The sequence below is a fragment of the Debaryomyces hansenii genome (genome assembly GCF_000006445.2).
Source record: "Debaryomyces hansenii CBS767 chromosome C complete sequence".
Classification (NCBI taxonomy): domain Eukaryota; kingdom Fungi; phylum Ascomycota; class Pichiomycetes; order Serinales; family Debaryomycetaceae; genus Debaryomyces; species Debaryomyces hansenii.
This window is the reverse complement of record NC_006045.2, coordinates 341,679-358,873: the sequence shown is the minus strand read 5'-3', so window position 1 is coordinate 358,873 and position 17,195 is coordinate 341,679. Positions and strand designations below refer to the sequence as shown.

Sequence of the window (17,195 nt, the reverse complement as noted above, 5' to 3'; positions counted from 1 at the left end):
AGTTTCCGGTTACAAAGAGCAACAAATAGCTAATTTGATGGTGTTTCATATGCCTCTATAAAATAAGATATAATGGCATATGCGACTTGTTTGGTAATATTATCTTCCAATATTATATAATTGTAACAGGATTTAATGATATCTTTACGACCGTGCCAGCGAAACATATATGATACGAGAAGCATATCACATTTCTGATGTTGCAGAATAAAAATAAGTATAAATATCCTTCAAATTCAATTAAACAATAAATGCCAGGTCTATTCATTTTTCATGAATGAATTTTTAATCATGAATTCTTCAATTAGTATTGGTTCTCTCTTATTGCAACACCCCTTATATCAAGCAACAGAAAAATGCATTGATAGAGAAATTACTGACACTTATAAGTATCTAGATTTCTACTCCACATGGAATCTGTCCATATTAGATTATGAAACAATCATCCGGGAATTATTCAAAGTTGATGAAAATGAACTAAAAGCATTCATTCTGAGGAGAAAATATAGGTTGAAATACAATAGGTTGGTTTGTTCTCAAGAAATCTTGATGGAAAATAACTCTGCAAAGAAATTTTTACGCTTCATTCTAGCGCTTCCCATGCTTGAATATGAAATCCAAAAAACCCGTCAGTCTACTAGCAGTGGTTCCCCATCATGCAATATGTTTGACAAGAGTCTTTCTAAATTCAAATATAATGGTGATTGTTTTTCCAAAATTGGTGACGACGAGATATTGAATACAATTAATACTATAATAACATCGTCAACTATCGAGAATCTAGTTGACGGCCTTCAGGGTTTTGCGTTTCACGATTATAAGTTGCTTAGTCAAAGAAACGACAGAGAACTTACCTACAGACTGGAATTTAAGGATTATTTAGTGGAACCAATATGCACGTTATTGGATATAACATTTACATTGGATGCAGAAGTCAAATATGTTATTGGTTCTCCAGGTAATGTAAAATATCATGTTTGGTCTGATATATTGATTGTAAGGGGCTTTGATGTCTTTTGTGCAATAGAGGTTAAGAATTTCCCTATACTATCGAATTACGACAGCGAAAGTACTGGAATAACAGCAGATATTTTGAGCCAAAATAAAATTCCTGACTTTATGAGGCAACTAATTGTTCAGATGGTATATTATAAGACAAATATGGGAGTTCTCACAGATGCATATGATGCTATTTTAGTGGAGATAGATCTTGATTATTTTGATAAGTATAGGCAAAAATTTGTGCCTTCTAAAGGAGACAAAGTTATACCACTCAGGTACAGAGTGTTAAATTGTCTATCTTCTGCACCTACGTTACGAGAAGGACTAATGCACTTTTTCTTCAAGGCTATTGTTGATGACGATGCTTTAAAACTTAAGCAGGAAAGAATGCTAGTTTTTAAAAAATATTTGCGTAATACGCCTAAAGAATATGAAGAGGAACTCCTGTCCGTGGGGTATAGTAGTGACCCAACTGAAAGCTCATTCGGCAGTCGCCCGAGCACAAGAGAAACAAATATATCTGAACCTTTGGCTTCTGTCGTAGAAGAAGAAATAGGAGAAGAACAACAAGTAGATCTTGATGAGACCGAGGATGTATACATGCAAAAAGGGGATGTTTATAGTTCACAGATAGTGAAGTTTGATTCTTATTACGTGAAAAAGTATTTGCTTTGTCCAATGGACGATAAGCAGAAATTGGTCGCAAAAATATATGATCCTATAATGGCGAACAGAGTCCATGATAAATACATATCCAGCCGTGAAGAAGTGATGGAACAATGCCTCGAAAACTATAATTCTGAGAGGAGTTTTTGCGAGGTATTAGCCAACGATCCAGAATTCAATAGTTGTTACGTGCCCCATAGAAGAGGATACCTCAAAGTCACCGTTGACAAATATTATCTAGCCCAGGGAAGATTTAATTTGTTCAAATTTATCGATACCGTTCCTATGCCACGAGATAACGAAACGTACATGAAGGCTAAAAAGCAATTGGAAATCATACATCGTAATGGAATCGTTCATGGAGACATACGGGATGCTAATATCCTATACACTAAGAACGGCAAAATATTCATCATTGATTTTGCAAATTCCGTTTTAGAAAATGAGTCCACAGATTACATGAATAAGAAAACAGATTTGTCAGAATTGGAATTTATTTTTAGGAATAACAAGGGTGGTTTTGAGTGAGTATGCCTATAGATTCTCAGCATTATTGAGGATGGAAACGTAATGAAGTTATTAGGATTATGATATAACTTTTTCGAATTCCTATATAGAAACAAACATTCTTCCACTAATTTAATAGTCTACTATAGTCTTACGAGCCAATGCATGTTAAAATATGAGTAATGACGTATAGGGAGATTATTGGCATGGTCTTGAAAAGGGTATATGTCCTTCGTCTTTGAAGATTCGACATTATTATCATCATCCTCTTGTCTCACTTGCAAGAATATTCTCCAATATCAATATCTCTAACATAGTAGTAGTATCTTAATCGGATAATATAATAGGGTACCGCAGCAGTCTAATGATCTATTCTACGTTTATCCAGATATCATATATGCTGAAAGGTAATCACGGTGAGAGATGTTCCAGATCTGTATATGCTGATCCTAAAGGAAGAAAAGCGAACACAGAAAATCATGTAGAGAGTTTAATTAGGAAATTACAAAGCAAGTCGAAGACCCTAACGAATAAGAGTTTATTATAAGAAGTATAGAGAGTAATACAAATCCATATAATTATTCGGTCACGTGAGAATACTTGCAAAAACTAAAAATTTTGAAGAGGCTCTATAAGGATATATCTAGTACAGTGTAAGACAAGATTAATTATGTCTACTAATTCATCGAACCCTAATGAGGTTATGGAGAAAGTCCAAGACTTGAAAATAGATGATTCAAAACCAAAGGTAGATTCCGAGGAACAACCGGAAGCTGAAAGTGATGGTGAAAGTGCTACCGATGGTGCACAGAAGAAGAAGAAGAAGAAGAAGAGTAAGAAGAAGAAGAAGATCACAGCCATTGATAACCTGTATCCCGATGGAGTTTTTCCGGAAGGAGAATGGCAAGAATATCCTTTAGACGTGAACAGTTATCGTACTACTTCCGAAGAAAAGAGGTATTTAGATAGGCAGCAAAATAACCATTGGCAAGACTTCCGTAAAGGTGCTGAGATACATAGAAGGGTCCGTCACAAGGCCCAATCGAGTATTAGACCGGGAATGAATATGACTGAGATTGCAGATCTTATTGAGAATTCTGTCAGAAGCTATGCGAACAACGACCACACGTTAAAGGCCGGTATTGGGTTCCCAACCGGGTTATCGTTGAACCATGTTGCGGCCCATTACACCCCGAATGCTGGGGACAAGACTGTGTTGAACTACGAAGATGTCATGAAAGTCGATATTGGGGTTCATGTCAATGGTCATATTGTAGATTCGGCCTTCACATTAACGTTTGACGATAAGTACGACAGCTTATTGAAGGCGGTCAAGGAGGCCACAAACACCGGGGTCAAAGAAGCCGGAATTGATGTCAGGTTGAACGATATCGGAGAAGCCATCCAAGAAGTTATGGAATCATACGAAATGGAATTGAACGGTAAGACTTATCCGATCAAGTGCATCCGTAACTTAAACGGCCACAACATCGGTGACTACTTGATCCATTCGGGTAAGACTGTTCCTATCGTCCCTAATGGTGACATGACCAAGATGGAAGAAGGTGAAACTTTTGCTATCGAAACTTTTGGATCCACCGGGAACGGTTACGTCTTGCCACAAGGAGAATGCTCCCATTACGCCAAAAACCCGGGCACCGACGACATCGTGGTCCCTGGTGATAAGGCTAAGTCATTATTGAACGTTATCAACGAAAACTTCGGCACTTTGCCGTGGTGTCGTAGATATTTGGACAGATTGGGCCAAGACAAATACTTGTTGGCTTTGAACCAGTTGGTCCGCGCCGGCATTGTCCAAGATTACCCTCCCATCGTCGATATCAAGGGCAGTTACACCGCCCAGTTTGAACACACCATCTTATTGCACCCTCACAAAAAGGAAGTTGTTTCTCGTGGTGATGACTACTAACGTCAATTCGCATCTTTCATCGACTCAATATACAAATGACCGTTCAATTCGTCGTAGAACCTCTCATTATACTCAGTAGCTCTTTCCCACTGTTTTTGCCAACTTCCCTTGAACTCGGCTTAAATTTATCTCAACGTCTTCCAACAAAACCTGACCTTCTTCTGTCTTCGCCTATTCGTGTCTCATGCTAGTCTACGTCTACATCTACGATTCCCCCTACCGTCTTCTATTGTCGCACACTCCCCTTTATACTCTACTGTAATATTATTTCGTATTCGCTGCACCCGCTCCCGTTATCGCCATGTGAATTTGTCTGCTTCGACACGTCTTGTAGCCATTATTCATCTTTCTCTACTCTTTGTCCCCGCTGAAATTTCACCTAATATCGAAATTGACAGAGTCGTGCAATTTATCAAAATGATATTTTATCCACCATCCTTTAATACAGATAAATAATACGTGCTGTTAATACAACAACAATTCAATAATCAATCAATTTATTGACTCGTGTTATTATTATTGCGATTGTACATTATGGAAGTTTCACCTAGTGCTTTAGAATTTAAGGGTATGTCTTATTATTCGTCAAGATGTGTTTAAAGACAGCGTAATTGCTACTTGGAACATTAAGACCATCACAGGCCAAATTACTAACCAGACAAAAATAGGTAGTTTTACCAAACCTACTTCGGAATATTTATCATTGACTAATACTTCTGATACGCCGTTAGCGTTTAAGGTCAAGACGACGGCTCCAAAGTTATACTGTGTCAGACCAAATGCCAGTATTATTGAGCCAGGTAATAGCATCAAGATTTCGATTATTTTGCAGGGGTTTTCCCAGCCATTGCCGGAAGATTACAAGTGTAAGGATAAGTTTTTGTTAGTTTCGTTGCCATGTCCAGATCTCGACGACGCTTCCAAATTGAGCGACTACTGGCCTAACTTAGAGGCTCAGTACAAGCAACAGTTGGTCCAAAAGAAATTGAGAGTGAATTATGTTATTGGCGAAGACGTGGAAGACGACGCAGCTGGTGACCACGGTGTTGACTCGCAACGTGAATTCCAACCCCAACAACATGGCGACAGTGGATTTGGAGCCGGTGCTGCTGGATCTGATGTAGGTGGATCCGATTTTGGTGCTGCTGGTGCTGCTGGTGCCGGTGCCCTCGGTGGTGGTGCTATTGGTGCCGGTGCTGCTTACGCCGGCTCCCGTGGCGACAACTTCGGTGGTGATGCCCCAGAAGATGTTGCTGCTAACGTGAACAGATCCGTAACCGACTCGTTTGCACCAAATGCTTCCTCCAACGGCTACACCTCTGGTGCTAACTACAACGACTCTTCTGCGGCTGCTGGCATCGCCGCCGCCTCTAGAGTCGATAAATCCCAACCCCCATCCGATGTCCAAAGAGACTTAGAAGACTCCAACGCTCAAATCAACAACATGTCCGAAAAATTCGACTCCAACGAAAAGAGAGCCCAAGGTTCCTCCGGTTACACCTCCCAAGCCCAATCCCAAGCCACCGAAGAACCTTCCAGCGGTATTTCTTTGCCTTTGGCCGTGCTCTTGATGTTGATCGCTTTCCTTATCGGTGTTTTGGTTTTCTAAGTTATTCATAGGCGATGTATGGTGACGTTTTGTTAATTAAAAGATTTCAATCATGAGTGGGGTTCATTTCTCTACGCCAATACTTTTTTAGTGAATTAACATTACTATCCTTGTATTTATTGTTGTATTCCCTTGGTCGTACGCTTATTCTCTTCCCCTTTGCTAGCTTTGTTTTATTTCTATTTCAATAAACTTATATCTTTTAGTCTTTGTATGTATGGAGCTAACTAGTTGATGATAATGTACACGTGACAGTGTTTATTCGAACTAAATATAATCACCAATTGCACAGACTGACCATATAGTTACGTAGTAGATAACCATTGTATGCTTATACAGAGAGTCAAAATACTAGAATAGTTCGATATAAGTCACTATGGGTACAGCGAGTATTAAGTCTGGTACCATTAACTTGCTTAACACAATCGTGGGAGCAGGTATTCTTGCCATGCCATTTGGGTTGAAGAGTAATGGGTTATTGTTTGGGTGTCTCTTGATTGTTTGGTCGTCGCTTACGTCTTCGTTTGGGTTGTATTTGCAGAATAAGGTGGCCAAGTATACGCAGCAGCAAGAAGCGGTTTCATATTTCAGTTTGGCACAATTAACGTATCCGCAATTGTCGATAATCTTTGATAGCGCAATCGCGATTAAATGCTTTGGGGTCGGGGTTAGTTATTTGGTGGTTATCGGTGATTTGATGCCGAAAATCATGGAGAGTTTGCACGTTAGCCCTGACAGTGTGTTGATGGCCAGAAACTTGTGGATCAGTGTGTTTATGGTCTGCATCGTTATTCCGTTCTCGTACTTGAAGAAATTGGATTCGTTAAAATACACGTCGATCGTGGCCTTGTTTTCGGTGGTGTATTTGATATGTCTTGTTATATCACATTTTGTGGCTAGAGACATTCCAGTGGAGAGCATTCAGGTGGATTGGGTGGGCCCAGTGTCTGTGAAGTCTACGTTAGCATCGTTCCCTATATTTGTGTTCGCATATACGTGCCACCAAAACATGTTTGCCATTATCAATGAATTAAAGCCCAACGAGAAACAGGGGTCACAAACAAGACAATCGAATGTAATTATTAGAAACGCTATTTCCACAGCATGCATTTCGTATTTGATTGTTGGGGTTTCTGGTTACTTGACCTTCGGTAATTCTGTGGGGGGTAACATTATCAGCATGTACCCTAAGGATTCGATCCTGTCGTTAATCGGAAGATTGTGCATTGTTATTATGGTCAGTTTATCATATCCTTTGCAGTGCCATCCATGTAGAGGATCGATTAACCATGTAATTTTTTTTATCAAGAATGGGTTTAAGGCACACCTGAAAGCAAAGCGTTCAGCAAATGCTCCAGAGTATACATCTTTAGCATCGGATGCGGAATCTCAGACTGATTCCCAGCTTGAAACGCTTGCTGACGAAACTTTTATTTCCACCACCCCAGTCGAAGGTGCACAAGATTCAGATGGTCACTATCCAATCGTTGTTAAATTATCAACGAAAATGTTCTACATAATCACCACGGCGATTCTCGTCTTATCATACCTTGTGGCAATCACCGTTACTTCATTAGAGCATGTGTTAGCGTTTGTTGGATCGACAGGATCAACTTCGATTTCATTTATATTACCAGGATTATTTGGATACTTGTTAATTAAGCCAATCAATGGAGCCACCGAATTGGATAGAGTTGAGCGTATCTGCAAATTCGGAGGATTAGCATTAGCCATCTGGGGTGTAACAGTCATGATTGTATGCTTAAGTGCAACAATATTTTTAGGTGCCACAGAATAGACCTTATAGATAAGTAGTAATCAAATTAACTATAATCGTTATTTTCGTAAACATATAAATAAATCATAAAACATATATGGTATCTAGCTATGTACATTTCATTTAAAGTATTAAATCATCACGGTCCCAGCCAGTACCTTTGTGAGTTTCTAAGCCATTGGTTGGTTGCTTCTTATCGGTACCCTTAATTTCTAATGCAAATGGGTTTCTGTCGCTCTTCTGGTTTAAGTTGGCTAAGGTATGGTTGACTTCCCTGTGTTTGGCTTCGTCGGCCCTAATTCTCAAAATTAAGTCAGTAAAAGAAGACTTTTCATCCAATTCAGGCCAGTATTGCCAACTAATGGCTGGGATCTGAATATTGTCAAACTCCTTCAACTTACCCATCTTTAATTCTTCTAACAAATGGGTATACGTACTAACTGCTTCTTCTTCCAAGTAACCAACGAACCTATGGCAGTATTTTGGGTTGATCAAGTAGCACATGAAGAATAAATTGCAAAATACCCCCTGGCCGATATAGATGATCAGTCTGGTAAACCACGATGGTCTACCAAGCTTGATAAATGTCAACAAATGCATTCTTTCATTGTAGGCCTCATCCAACAACGTTTCAATCCATGCTTTGTCTCTTCTCAAAAGACGGAGCGAGTGCAAGTGTCTAATGAATGCTGCAACCATTCCTGGAACCCCAGCAATACTTTCCAAGAATATGCATCTGGTCAACCACTTAGGTTCCGTCATCTCGTACCTAGTACCCTTGAATCCATCCTGTATATCCTGTTCGTTGGCAGGCTTTTTGTATCCTGTCACAAAGTCAAATGATCCTCTAACAAGCTGGATTCCTTTAAATGCAATCCTGTCCCCGCGAGATTGTGGTTCTCTATGCTCCACCCGTACCCTCTCGCATTCTTCTCCATTAAACTCTGGATGTGGGAACAATGGATGAGTAATGAACTGTTTATCATCGTGCTTTTCCCTGTCGGAATCCTTGATCAAGGTGGTAGAAATCTTAAATGGACTCTGCTTCGCCGATGTGCCTGGAATCGACGAATTGAACCTCATCGATCCAATCGAATACGGAATTGTACTACGTACAAAAGTTCTCTGTAATGTCAACATTTTTCACTGACAATTTTGTTTTCTACTAAAAACAGTTTATAGCAATTATATAGTAGAATATTTATTAGGTTGCGCTTTATGTACCCTTCTCAGCTTTTGAGATTGTGTGTTTTGTGCTTTTGATGTTTCTCTAACCAATTGTCAATACCTCCCTTTTTCACTGAGCTTTATATAGTTCACAAGTGTGTTATTTTAACCGTTTCCACCCAGCCGTTAAAGTCCGTTAGTCCAGTCTGTGTGTATGACTATCACAGTAAAAGGTATCTCCGCATCCTTTCCTGTTGCAGCCTTCTGCGTGACGAAGCCGCACGGCCGTACTTTCTAATTAATCGTCCTCGTACATTAGCCATTCGCTTTAAGTTTAGTCTCCCTAACTCCGCTAACTTATGGCGCTTGAATTCCCCTAACAGTACTCTATCTCTGTACAATCTGTAATTCTTATTCCTAAACCCTAAACCCCATACTTCAACTGATACAGCCATTAGGTCGTTTCGGCGGATCATGATCCTCGTATAGACACAGTAGTACCAAACGCCCTTGAGTTGTTCCGGAAGACACCTATATGAGTCTCACATATTCTCATCGCATACTTCCTTAAGACAACATTAGTGACCTATTCCCCTTTTGCTTCGTTTGCATTGGCTGGAGATGAAGTACCGCGCTATTAAATTTTCCGTGAGCAAATTAATTATCCCCCAGCGCACTTCAAGCACGTTATTCTCCTAACTGCTTTCCAAGTCCTTCCAGGCCGTTATCCTCCGATCTCTACACCAGCATCCGTACCGCATAATCGGCCTAGACTGCCATTCTGCCGTGTCTCAAAAACCAAGTCTAGACTTGGACCGCTTAAAAATCGCGTATGATAAAAATACACGCTTTTTTAACCGACCTATAATTGTGTAATTATTATGGTACATAAAAAATTTAGTAGATCTAATATTGATTTGAGTATTGTTGTTTAGATTTGGATTTAAAGATTGGTTTTTATACATTTTTTGGGGTTATTCTAGCAGCAGGTTACAGCAGGTCATTGGTATATTGATAAACTAAGATTAGTGATTATTGTACATTTTGCTTGAGAAACTTATATTTGCTAAACATTCGCTTTAAAACAGTAGATCGAAAAACGCTCAAAAACGCATTCTAAGAAACACTCGAAGGTTGAAAACACGAATATAATGTCGTTCAGCATATCGAACTTTATCGGAGACCCATTTGCTATATCCACGTTGTCGTTTGGGTTGATAGCATGGATTATATCTATTGCAGGGGCCGGAGCATCGAATCAGGACAAATTCCCCCATTTCAGTTGGTGGGGCATAATGTATCAGTTGGTAATAATGGTGGTGATCACGGTGTTGTACTTGTACAACACGATCGAGTTGTACAAGTTCACTTTGGTGGGGTTGTTATCGATTGCGTTTGTATATTCCACCAACTCGACCAACCACTTGATCTACAAGACAGGAGACTCGGGAATGTTGTGTTGCGCTGCGGGATGTATTTTGTTGTCGATGTTGAACTTGATCTGGATCTTATACTTCGGGGGCCATCCAGAGTCTCCTACAAACCAGTTCATTGATTCGTTCTCGTTGAAGACACATTCGCACAATCATGGCCACTTACCCTCGGCCGATAACAAGGCTGCCGATGGAGACATCGACGACGAGGTGGAATACAAGAGATATTCGTCGTCCCAAGGAAACACTCAGTTCCAGGACAACAATTTGAGACAATCTCAACTCACTACGAACAACAAGTCCGTCAATACCCCATACATGTCCTCGTCACAATTAAATGGCTTGGAAAACTTTTCGTCGTCTGACGTGCATCAAAGCAGGGACTTGACCAGTAACAAAAGACAGACTGTTTATAACGATACCAATTCTGTCAACGATACCGGCAATGTATTCAGGTATAAAGCCAAGGCCTTATATAGCTATGACGCCAATCCAGAAGATATTAATGAAATTTCCTTTGCCAAAGATGAACTTTTGGAAGTGGATGATATTGATGGTAAATGGTGGCAAGCAAAAAGATCAAATGGACAAGTTGGTATTTGTCCATCAAATTATGTGAAGTTAATGGATTAGGTTTTTTTTTACGTCGCTTTTTCTCAAATTTTATGGTTTATTCTAGTGTATTTTTAAATTAATAAATATATAAAAGATTAGAGCTGTAGTTTTCGATATGTACTCAGTTAGTCATGGTTGCAATTCTTTCTTTTGGTTGACGAATGTTTTCTACAAAAGCGCATAAAAATATATTCAATTGTATAATAGTCACTTTCTCAACTTTAAACCAACGTAACTCCCCAACCTAAATACAAATATTAATACAATTAATATTCCAATCCAAAGGCCTTTGTCGCTGTGGGAATATCCTAGATTCTCTAACACTGCTGTGCCTGCGATCTTACATTGATCAGATAAACTTGATTCATATAAGCAGTGACAATTTGAATCGCAGTCAAATATACGTTGTTCAAACTCGTTAAACATCATTCCTTGAAAAACATATCTTTGGTAATTAATCCAATAGAACGTGTAATACCAAAAGTCATTCAAGATCTTACTGCTAACCAAGAAGCCGCCAACAGACATCCATAACCCATTTGCAAATGCTGTCAAGGCCAAAGATACAACAAAATTGGGGAAAACAGAGGCAATGAACACTGTCATCGATTCAGCTGCAAGTAAATCAAGGAATAACCACATAACATAATACCCAAAGCCTTGTGAACTATCATGGAAATGGCACATAAAGTAGGTCACAATACTGAATAGCAAACTAATTACAAATAAAAATGGTATACCAATAATGAAATTTGAAAAAACAAACGCAAACGGACCATAATCACCATTCATCTTTTCTTTCTTATAACTAGAATAATCTTCAATAAAAGAGGGAATGTATGCAACCGACATAAATGACATAAAGGCACCTGAGAAGAAAATTGCATTAGTAAAAGGCTGAATATTGTCTTGATTATTATCTAGTCTTAGCCAAACTGTCCCCATTAAGATGGCTAGACCTAGGTACATAATAATTCTTACATAGTACGCCAAAACATCCCGTCTCGATTTTATTAGCAATCTTTGTAATAAAATACCAGTACGGATACTTTCTCTAACAAGAATATTTTTGAATCGAATGCACGGTAATAAATATTCATTTTCATACATCTGAGACGATTTTTCAGATTGAAGGTTGGTGTAGTCTTCATCCACTTGCGATGCCTTCTGACGTTCTTCTACTTTACGCCATTTGTTAACTAAATCTTGAACAATCATCTCTTTATCACCTATAGTTGACTCTTCATCACTAGCGAGATTATTTGAAAAATCCGTGTTAATAAGATCTAGAATATATTCCGAAGGATTATGATATTGAGGGATTCCATAATGAATGGATTCAAAATATGCTGGAATTTCTGAAACTTTGCTGTTATATATAGGTTTCCCTTTAGACAAAAACAAAACTTTGTCAAACAATTGAAACGTTGATGTTGAAGGTTGATGAATTGATGCAATTACAATTATCTTTTCGCTGATTGCAATCTTCTTCAAAGTGTTAATAACCTCTCTTGAAGCTACTGAATCTAAGCCTGATGTAGGCTCATCCAAAAATAATATTTGTGGTTTGCTTAATACTTGAGATGCAATGCTTGTTCTTCTCTTTTGACCACCCGAAATCCCTTTCAGTAAGGGTGTTCCAATTTTCAAATTTTTTTGATTCTCTAAACCTAAAAGACGAATGATACCGTCCACTAAATCACCTCTGAACCGCTTCGGAATATTTGCAAACTTAGCACTGAATTCTACCGTCTCTTTAACTGTTAATGAGCCTATTAGCGAATCTTCTTGCTCCACATAGTTCGAAACTTCCTTAAGTTCTGCCAGTGTAGCCACCTCTTTGTTGATTAAGATCTCTCCTGTTTGTTTTGAAGACTTAGGATTGCTTCTATTCGATAATCTATTTAATAACGTAGTCTTACCCGAACCTGATGGGCCCATAAGAGCCATGATTTCCCCAGGTTTCATCAGTCCGCTCACATTATCCAACAAGCATACTTCTTCTTCATTCCTTTTTGAAGGAAGATACAACGAAATTTCTGACCATTCAAAAGAATTGACCTTCATTGGGTTACTTATAGATATCATGATTTACCTGTATGATGATATCTAGTTTGTTGCAAATTTTTAGATCTTCAAACTTATGCATCAAATATATATCATTTCTTACGGCCGTAAGATATTTTCAAAAGCTAGGTCATCGGAGTAAGCCTACGGTCACAGAAAGACTCTATTGGTTTGCTTTTATCAATTCGATCTATTTGTATCAACTGACCATGGTATAGAATTATTGTATTGTACTATACTATGATTTAAATCCTTATATTATCAATTTTATGTGTAAATTGTAGAACCTTCTCGCTTGAGACTCGCTAACGGTTTAACGTTTCTCACGTTTCTCTGTTCTCAAATCTATGGAAACTAGGTTTCTTTGATCAGATAATAGAATATTCTAATTCATAAACATGTTACTTAGGCCTACATCTCTATTCGCCAGTTTGAAAAGTTTCCCTCGTGTGAGTAAACCTAGTAGCTCGCTCGGTTTTAAGAATTATTCAACAAAATCAAATATTCATTACGATGGAACTCAATCTTCATATGCAAGCAACTCTGCTTCTTATTTGGGGGATGCATTAGCTACCGATGGATCTATTGAGACAGTTGATCTTGCTTATGACAAACACTCCCCTCAGGAGGAACCATCAGTTACTAGATCCCCATTAATCATATTGCATGGATTATTCGGATCCAAAATTAACAATAGAACAGTAGCAAAGAAATTGGCCACAAGACTTGAAAGAGACGTTTATTGTTTGGACTTGCGTAACTTCGGACAATCTCCCCATATAAATAGGTTGGATTATCCTTCTTTATCTGCTGATGTTGAGAATTTCATTGAACAAGCCAAGTTTCCAGAAAATGCTAAACCTATTATAATCGGACATTCTATGGGAGCTAAAACGGTCATGGCATTGGCCTTACGTCGTCCAGACTTACCAAAGATGGTTGTCTCGGTAGATAATGCTCCTGTTGATTTAACTATGACTTCAGTTTCATCGTTCACTAAATACATTAGACAATTAAGAATTGCATTAGAACAATATAAATATACCAACATAAAGGATGTGGATGCACAATTAGCAAAGGTTGAACCTTCTAAAGAAATCCGTCAATTTTTAATTACCAATCTTCATAGAGGTAAAGCTAATGATGTTATTACATCAAGAGTTCCGTTAGAGACTATAAATAAGGCCATTACAGAAGGGTATATTTCTGGCTGGCCTTACGACCTGAATATCTCTAGATGGTCAAAAGGGCCATTGTTGGTTGTAAGAGGAACTCAATCATCCTATGTTCCTGACGAGATCATCCCTGATATTGGAAAATATTTCCCTAATTTCGATGTTAGAGACGTTGATTCTGGTCACTGGGTTATCAGTGAAAAGCCAACAGAATTTATGGAAATATTAGTTGACTTTATTGAAAAGAACGAAGACGGAGAGTTCTGATATGTACGTTATGTATCTATAAATCACTGACTTTTACACCTCCATTACCAACAAAATCGTCGTAAACGTCAAATTTTCTTTGATAATGTACCGGTATCCCTTCTCGAGCTTTAGGCAACAATTCTTTATCTAAAGTAGCGAATAAAATCTCTTCTTCTTCTCCTGCTTCAGCTATAATTGCACCGTATGGATCTACCACTAATGAATGTCCATATGCTTGATATCCACCGCCACCAACATCTCTGGCAGGACTACATAAAATAGTGAACATTTCATTGTCTACTGCTCTAGCCTTTGCCAATAAATGCCAGTGCAAAGGCCCTGTGGTTGTATTGAATGCACCTGGGTAGAACATAGCAAAGGAATTATAAGGATTACGAGATGCAATCATGGCTAACTCGGGGAATCTAATATCATAGCAAATTCCTAAACCAACGTTTCCAAATTCACCTAATTTGAAAACTGTGGCCTTATCTCCAGCACTTAAAGTTACCAGTTCTTTAAAAGTAATTCCTCCAGGGATATCAATATCAAATAAGTGAACTTTACGGTGCTTAGCAATAATTTTTCCCTCTGGTGAAAACGTCAATGATGTATTAAAAATCTTATCATTCTCTTGATCCAACTCTGGAATAGATCCTCCAACAATAAAAATACCATGCTTCTTTGCCAATGACGACAATAAATTAGTGGTTTCACCGGATGGTATCAATTCAGCATAATTGCGAAACTGATCAACAGCGTATGGTGAGTTAAAACATTCTGGTAAGACTACTAAATGTAATTTTCCAACATTACTGGTCTTAACTGCTGAGTCAATAAATTTGGTTACCTTTGACAAATTTGCTGCTTTGTCAGCTCCTGCCTTCAATTGGATAAGGGCTATATTCAATGAATGGGTTAATGGTGATCTTAATACAGAATTACTCATATTATGGTGACAATTGAAGGATCTGTTAGTTCATATTGATCTTGAAAGTCAACCCCTTTTGTAGCACACTTTCTTTTAAAAGTCGCGATACTTGTTGCACAATAGTGAATTAGATTAAGTTAAACATAGATCTCTATATACACAATATAACAGTTACTAAGATCAAAGTTACCTACTATACTGCAGGTTTTTCGGATTTTTCTAACTTCCGGCGTTGTGCATTATCCTTAGCTTGCTTTAAAATAAAAATTAAAGAAAGGACAACTCCACAACCTGCTAAACCCATTCCCATGTAGAATGCTACTCTAAAACCATGAATATCCGTCTCTAATGAATCTGGAAGGTTCCTGGTTTGGTAATACTCGACGGTTCCAGCGATTCCTAAACCAATGGAAATTGCATAATTCTGAAATGTTGCGACTAATGATGCGGCTATACCTTGTTGAGCTTTTGGAAGACTATTTGACAAGATAACAGTTGCAGCCGGAAAACTCATATCCATACCAAAACTCTGAATTATCAAAGAGAAGAATTTCTGAGTCCAATATATTTGTCCTACCGGTCTTGTACCCATTAAAACTATTCCCACAAAGAAGAACAACATAGCAAAATGCATAACGATTGACAGAGGAAGTTTTTGTAATAGAACTGCAGTCAAAGCAGCAGCGACATATCCAACAATAGCTGCGGGAACAAAATGGACACCTCCTATTATTGCTGTCTGACCATCGACGAACTCGTTCCATTGAAAAGTATAATATAGCCAAACCCCAAAACACGACCATCCTGCAGCTATACAACCTAAGACGAAGCCAGTTTCACCTTTTAATGCAGCAGATGGTACCAATGGGTCTTTAACTTTACCTTCTGCCACAAAAAATAAGCCTATCAGTATAAATCCGACTATCAATAAGACGTACACATATGGCTTATCCCACCCAACATTAGGTCCCTGGTTCCACGCAAAATTTATTAAAACGAGTCCAGATACACCAAAGAAAGATCCTAGCCAATCGAACGAACCTTCCTCCTTCTCAGGATCAACGTTACCAATATTTTCGGGAATTGCAAAGTACCCAACTACTAGAAATATAACACATACTATTGCCATCAAAAAGTAGCCTAGAAACACACCAGGAAGAGCCATACTATCTACCAACTGAGCAACTATTCCGCTGAAAAGTGCACCTAACATAAACCCTGTGGGTGCCACACTTCCATACAAACACATGCAGAGGTCCTTTCTGAAACCCTTTGGGTAATAATGCCCGACTAATGCCATGGCATTTGGCGTAGATAATGCAGGGCCCATCCCTTGCAATGCTCTAGCAACATCGAAAAAAATCTGAGACTTTGTAAACCCGGAAAATCCGACTACTAAAGACCATAATGCAAACCAAGCAAACCCTATCAAATACATCTTCTTGTACCCATACATATCTCCCAATCTTCCTGCAATCAAGATAAATGTACCGACCGTAAGCGAATAAGATGCTGTGAACCATGATTTTTCTCCATTCAGATCTTCAACCCCAAATTGTTCTGCAATAGGTGTAGATGGGTTAGTTGTCTGCGCTACCCCTGCTTGGGTTAACATTTGTTGTAGTGCCATACAAAGCAAGAATAGTATTTCTCGTCCCACTGATATCTCTTCTGGTGGTGGGGTTGGTTTAAGAGTACTTATTGATGACTTTATTTCCAGGATTTCATCCTCTTCAATATAATTTGAGTCTTGTGAAACATCTCTATTTAAATCTATGTTGTCTCTACATGAACTTTCCATAATGCCTATGGTCTATTCAACGCATTTTAAAATATAAAGTATTGGACTTATATATATTAAAATTGATTAAAAAGATATCAGTATATCGGATCGAGTTTTCTACATATTTCCGAGAATGGATAATTTATTAAGAGCAAGAATATCCCGGAAATAAGAAACTTACGTTTTTCAGCCTTACCTCCCCCCACCGAAACGCAATAACGGAAAAGTAACTTCTATCATTTGAAAGTAAATTTGTCAAAATCTATTATTCTATATTCAAGTAA

At 38.4% G+C, this 17,195-nt stretch overlaps 10 protein-coding genes across 10 annotated transcripts; 6 read left to right on the top strand and 4 right to left on the bottom strand. All coding sequences in view use genetic code 12, as the record gives it.

Annotated features, from left to right (window-relative positions):
* Positions 1–273: 273 nt before the first annotated feature.
* DEHA2C03916g (DEHA2C03916p) lies at positions 274–2,196 on the top strand (the record flags this gene model as incomplete). The annotated part of the gene is made up of 1 exon (XM_002770120.1): positions 274–2,196. The coding sequence occupies one exon, from the start codon at positions 274–276 to the stop codon at positions 2,194–2,196; it is 1,923 nt and encodes a 640-aa protein (XP_002770166.1).
* Positions 2,197–2,845: 649 nt separating this feature from the next.
* On the top strand, positions 2,846–4,105 carry DEHA2C03894g (DEHA2C03894p; the record flags this gene model as incomplete). The annotated part of the gene is made up of 1 exon (XM_457851.1): positions 2,846–4,105. One exon carries the CDS (start codon positions 2,846–2,848, stop codon positions 4,103–4,105), a length of 1,260 nt encoding a protein of 419 aa, XP_457851.2.
* Positions 4,106–4,639: 534 nt separating this feature from the next.
* On the top strand, positions 4,640–5,714 carry DEHA2C03872g (DEHA2C03872p; the record flags this gene model as incomplete). Its single annotated transcript, XM_457850.2, has 2 exons — positions 4,640–4,673; positions 4,774–5,714. 2 exons carry the CDS (start codon positions 4,640–4,642, stop codon positions 5,712–5,714), a joined length of 975 nt encoding a protein of 324 aa, XP_457850.2.
* A 376-nt stretch (positions 5,715–6,090) lies between these two features.
* On the top strand, positions 6,091–7,512 carry DEHA2C03850g (DEHA2C03850p; the record flags this gene model as incomplete). The annotated part of the gene is made up of 1 exon (XM_457849.1): positions 6,091–7,512. The coding sequence occupies one exon, from the start codon at positions 6,091–6,093 to the stop codon at positions 7,510–7,512; it is 1,422 nt and encodes a 473-aa protein (XP_457849.2).
* A 102-nt stretch (positions 7,513–7,614) lies between these two features.
* On the bottom strand, positions 7,615–8,631 carry DEHA2C03828g (DEHA2C03828p; the record flags this gene model as incomplete). The annotated part of the gene is made up of 1 exon (XM_457848.2): positions 7,615–8,631. One exon carries the CDS (start codon positions 8,629–8,631, stop codon positions 7,615–7,617), a length of 1,017 nt encoding a protein of 338 aa, XP_457848.2.
* A 1,178-nt stretch (positions 8,632–9,809) lies between these two features.
* DEHA2C03806g (DEHA2C03806p) lies at positions 9,810–10,724 on the top strand (the record flags this gene model as incomplete). The annotated part of the gene is made up of 1 exon (XM_457847.1): positions 9,810–10,724. One exon carries the CDS (start codon positions 9,810–9,812, stop codon positions 10,722–10,724), a length of 915 nt encoding a protein of 304 aa, XP_457847.1.
* Positions 10,725–10,913: 189 nt separating this feature from the next.
* On the bottom strand, positions 10,914–12,794 carry DEHA2C03784g (DEHA2C03784p; the record flags this gene model as incomplete). The annotated part of the gene is made up of 1 exon (XM_457846.2): positions 10,914–12,794. The coding sequence occupies one exon, from the start codon at positions 12,792–12,794 to the stop codon at positions 10,914–10,916; it is 1,881 nt and encodes a 626-aa protein (XP_457846.2).
* A 377-nt stretch (positions 12,795–13,171) lies between these two features.
* On the top strand, positions 13,172–14,215 carry DEHA2C03762g (DEHA2C03762p; the record flags this gene model as incomplete). The annotated part of the gene is made up of 1 exon (XM_457845.1): positions 13,172–14,215. One exon carries the CDS (start codon positions 13,172–13,174, stop codon positions 14,213–14,215), a length of 1,044 nt encoding a protein of 347 aa, XP_457845.2.
* Positions 14,216–14,231: 16 nt separating this feature from the next.
* On the bottom strand, positions 14,232–15,146 carry DEHA2C03740g (DEHA2C03740p; the record flags this gene model as incomplete). The annotated part of the gene is made up of 1 exon (XM_457844.1): positions 14,232–15,146. One exon carries the CDS (start codon positions 15,144–15,146, stop codon positions 14,232–14,234), a length of 915 nt encoding a protein of 304 aa, XP_457844.2.
* Positions 15,147–15,321: 175 nt separating this feature from the next.
* DEHA2C03718g (DEHA2C03718p) lies at positions 15,322–16,929 on the bottom strand (the record flags this gene model as incomplete). The annotated part of the gene is made up of 1 exon (XM_457843.1): positions 15,322–16,929. One exon carries the CDS (start codon positions 16,927–16,929, stop codon positions 15,322–15,324), a length of 1,608 nt encoding a protein of 535 aa, XP_457843.2.
* Between the last annotated feature and the right edge of the window lie 266 nt (positions 16,930–17,195).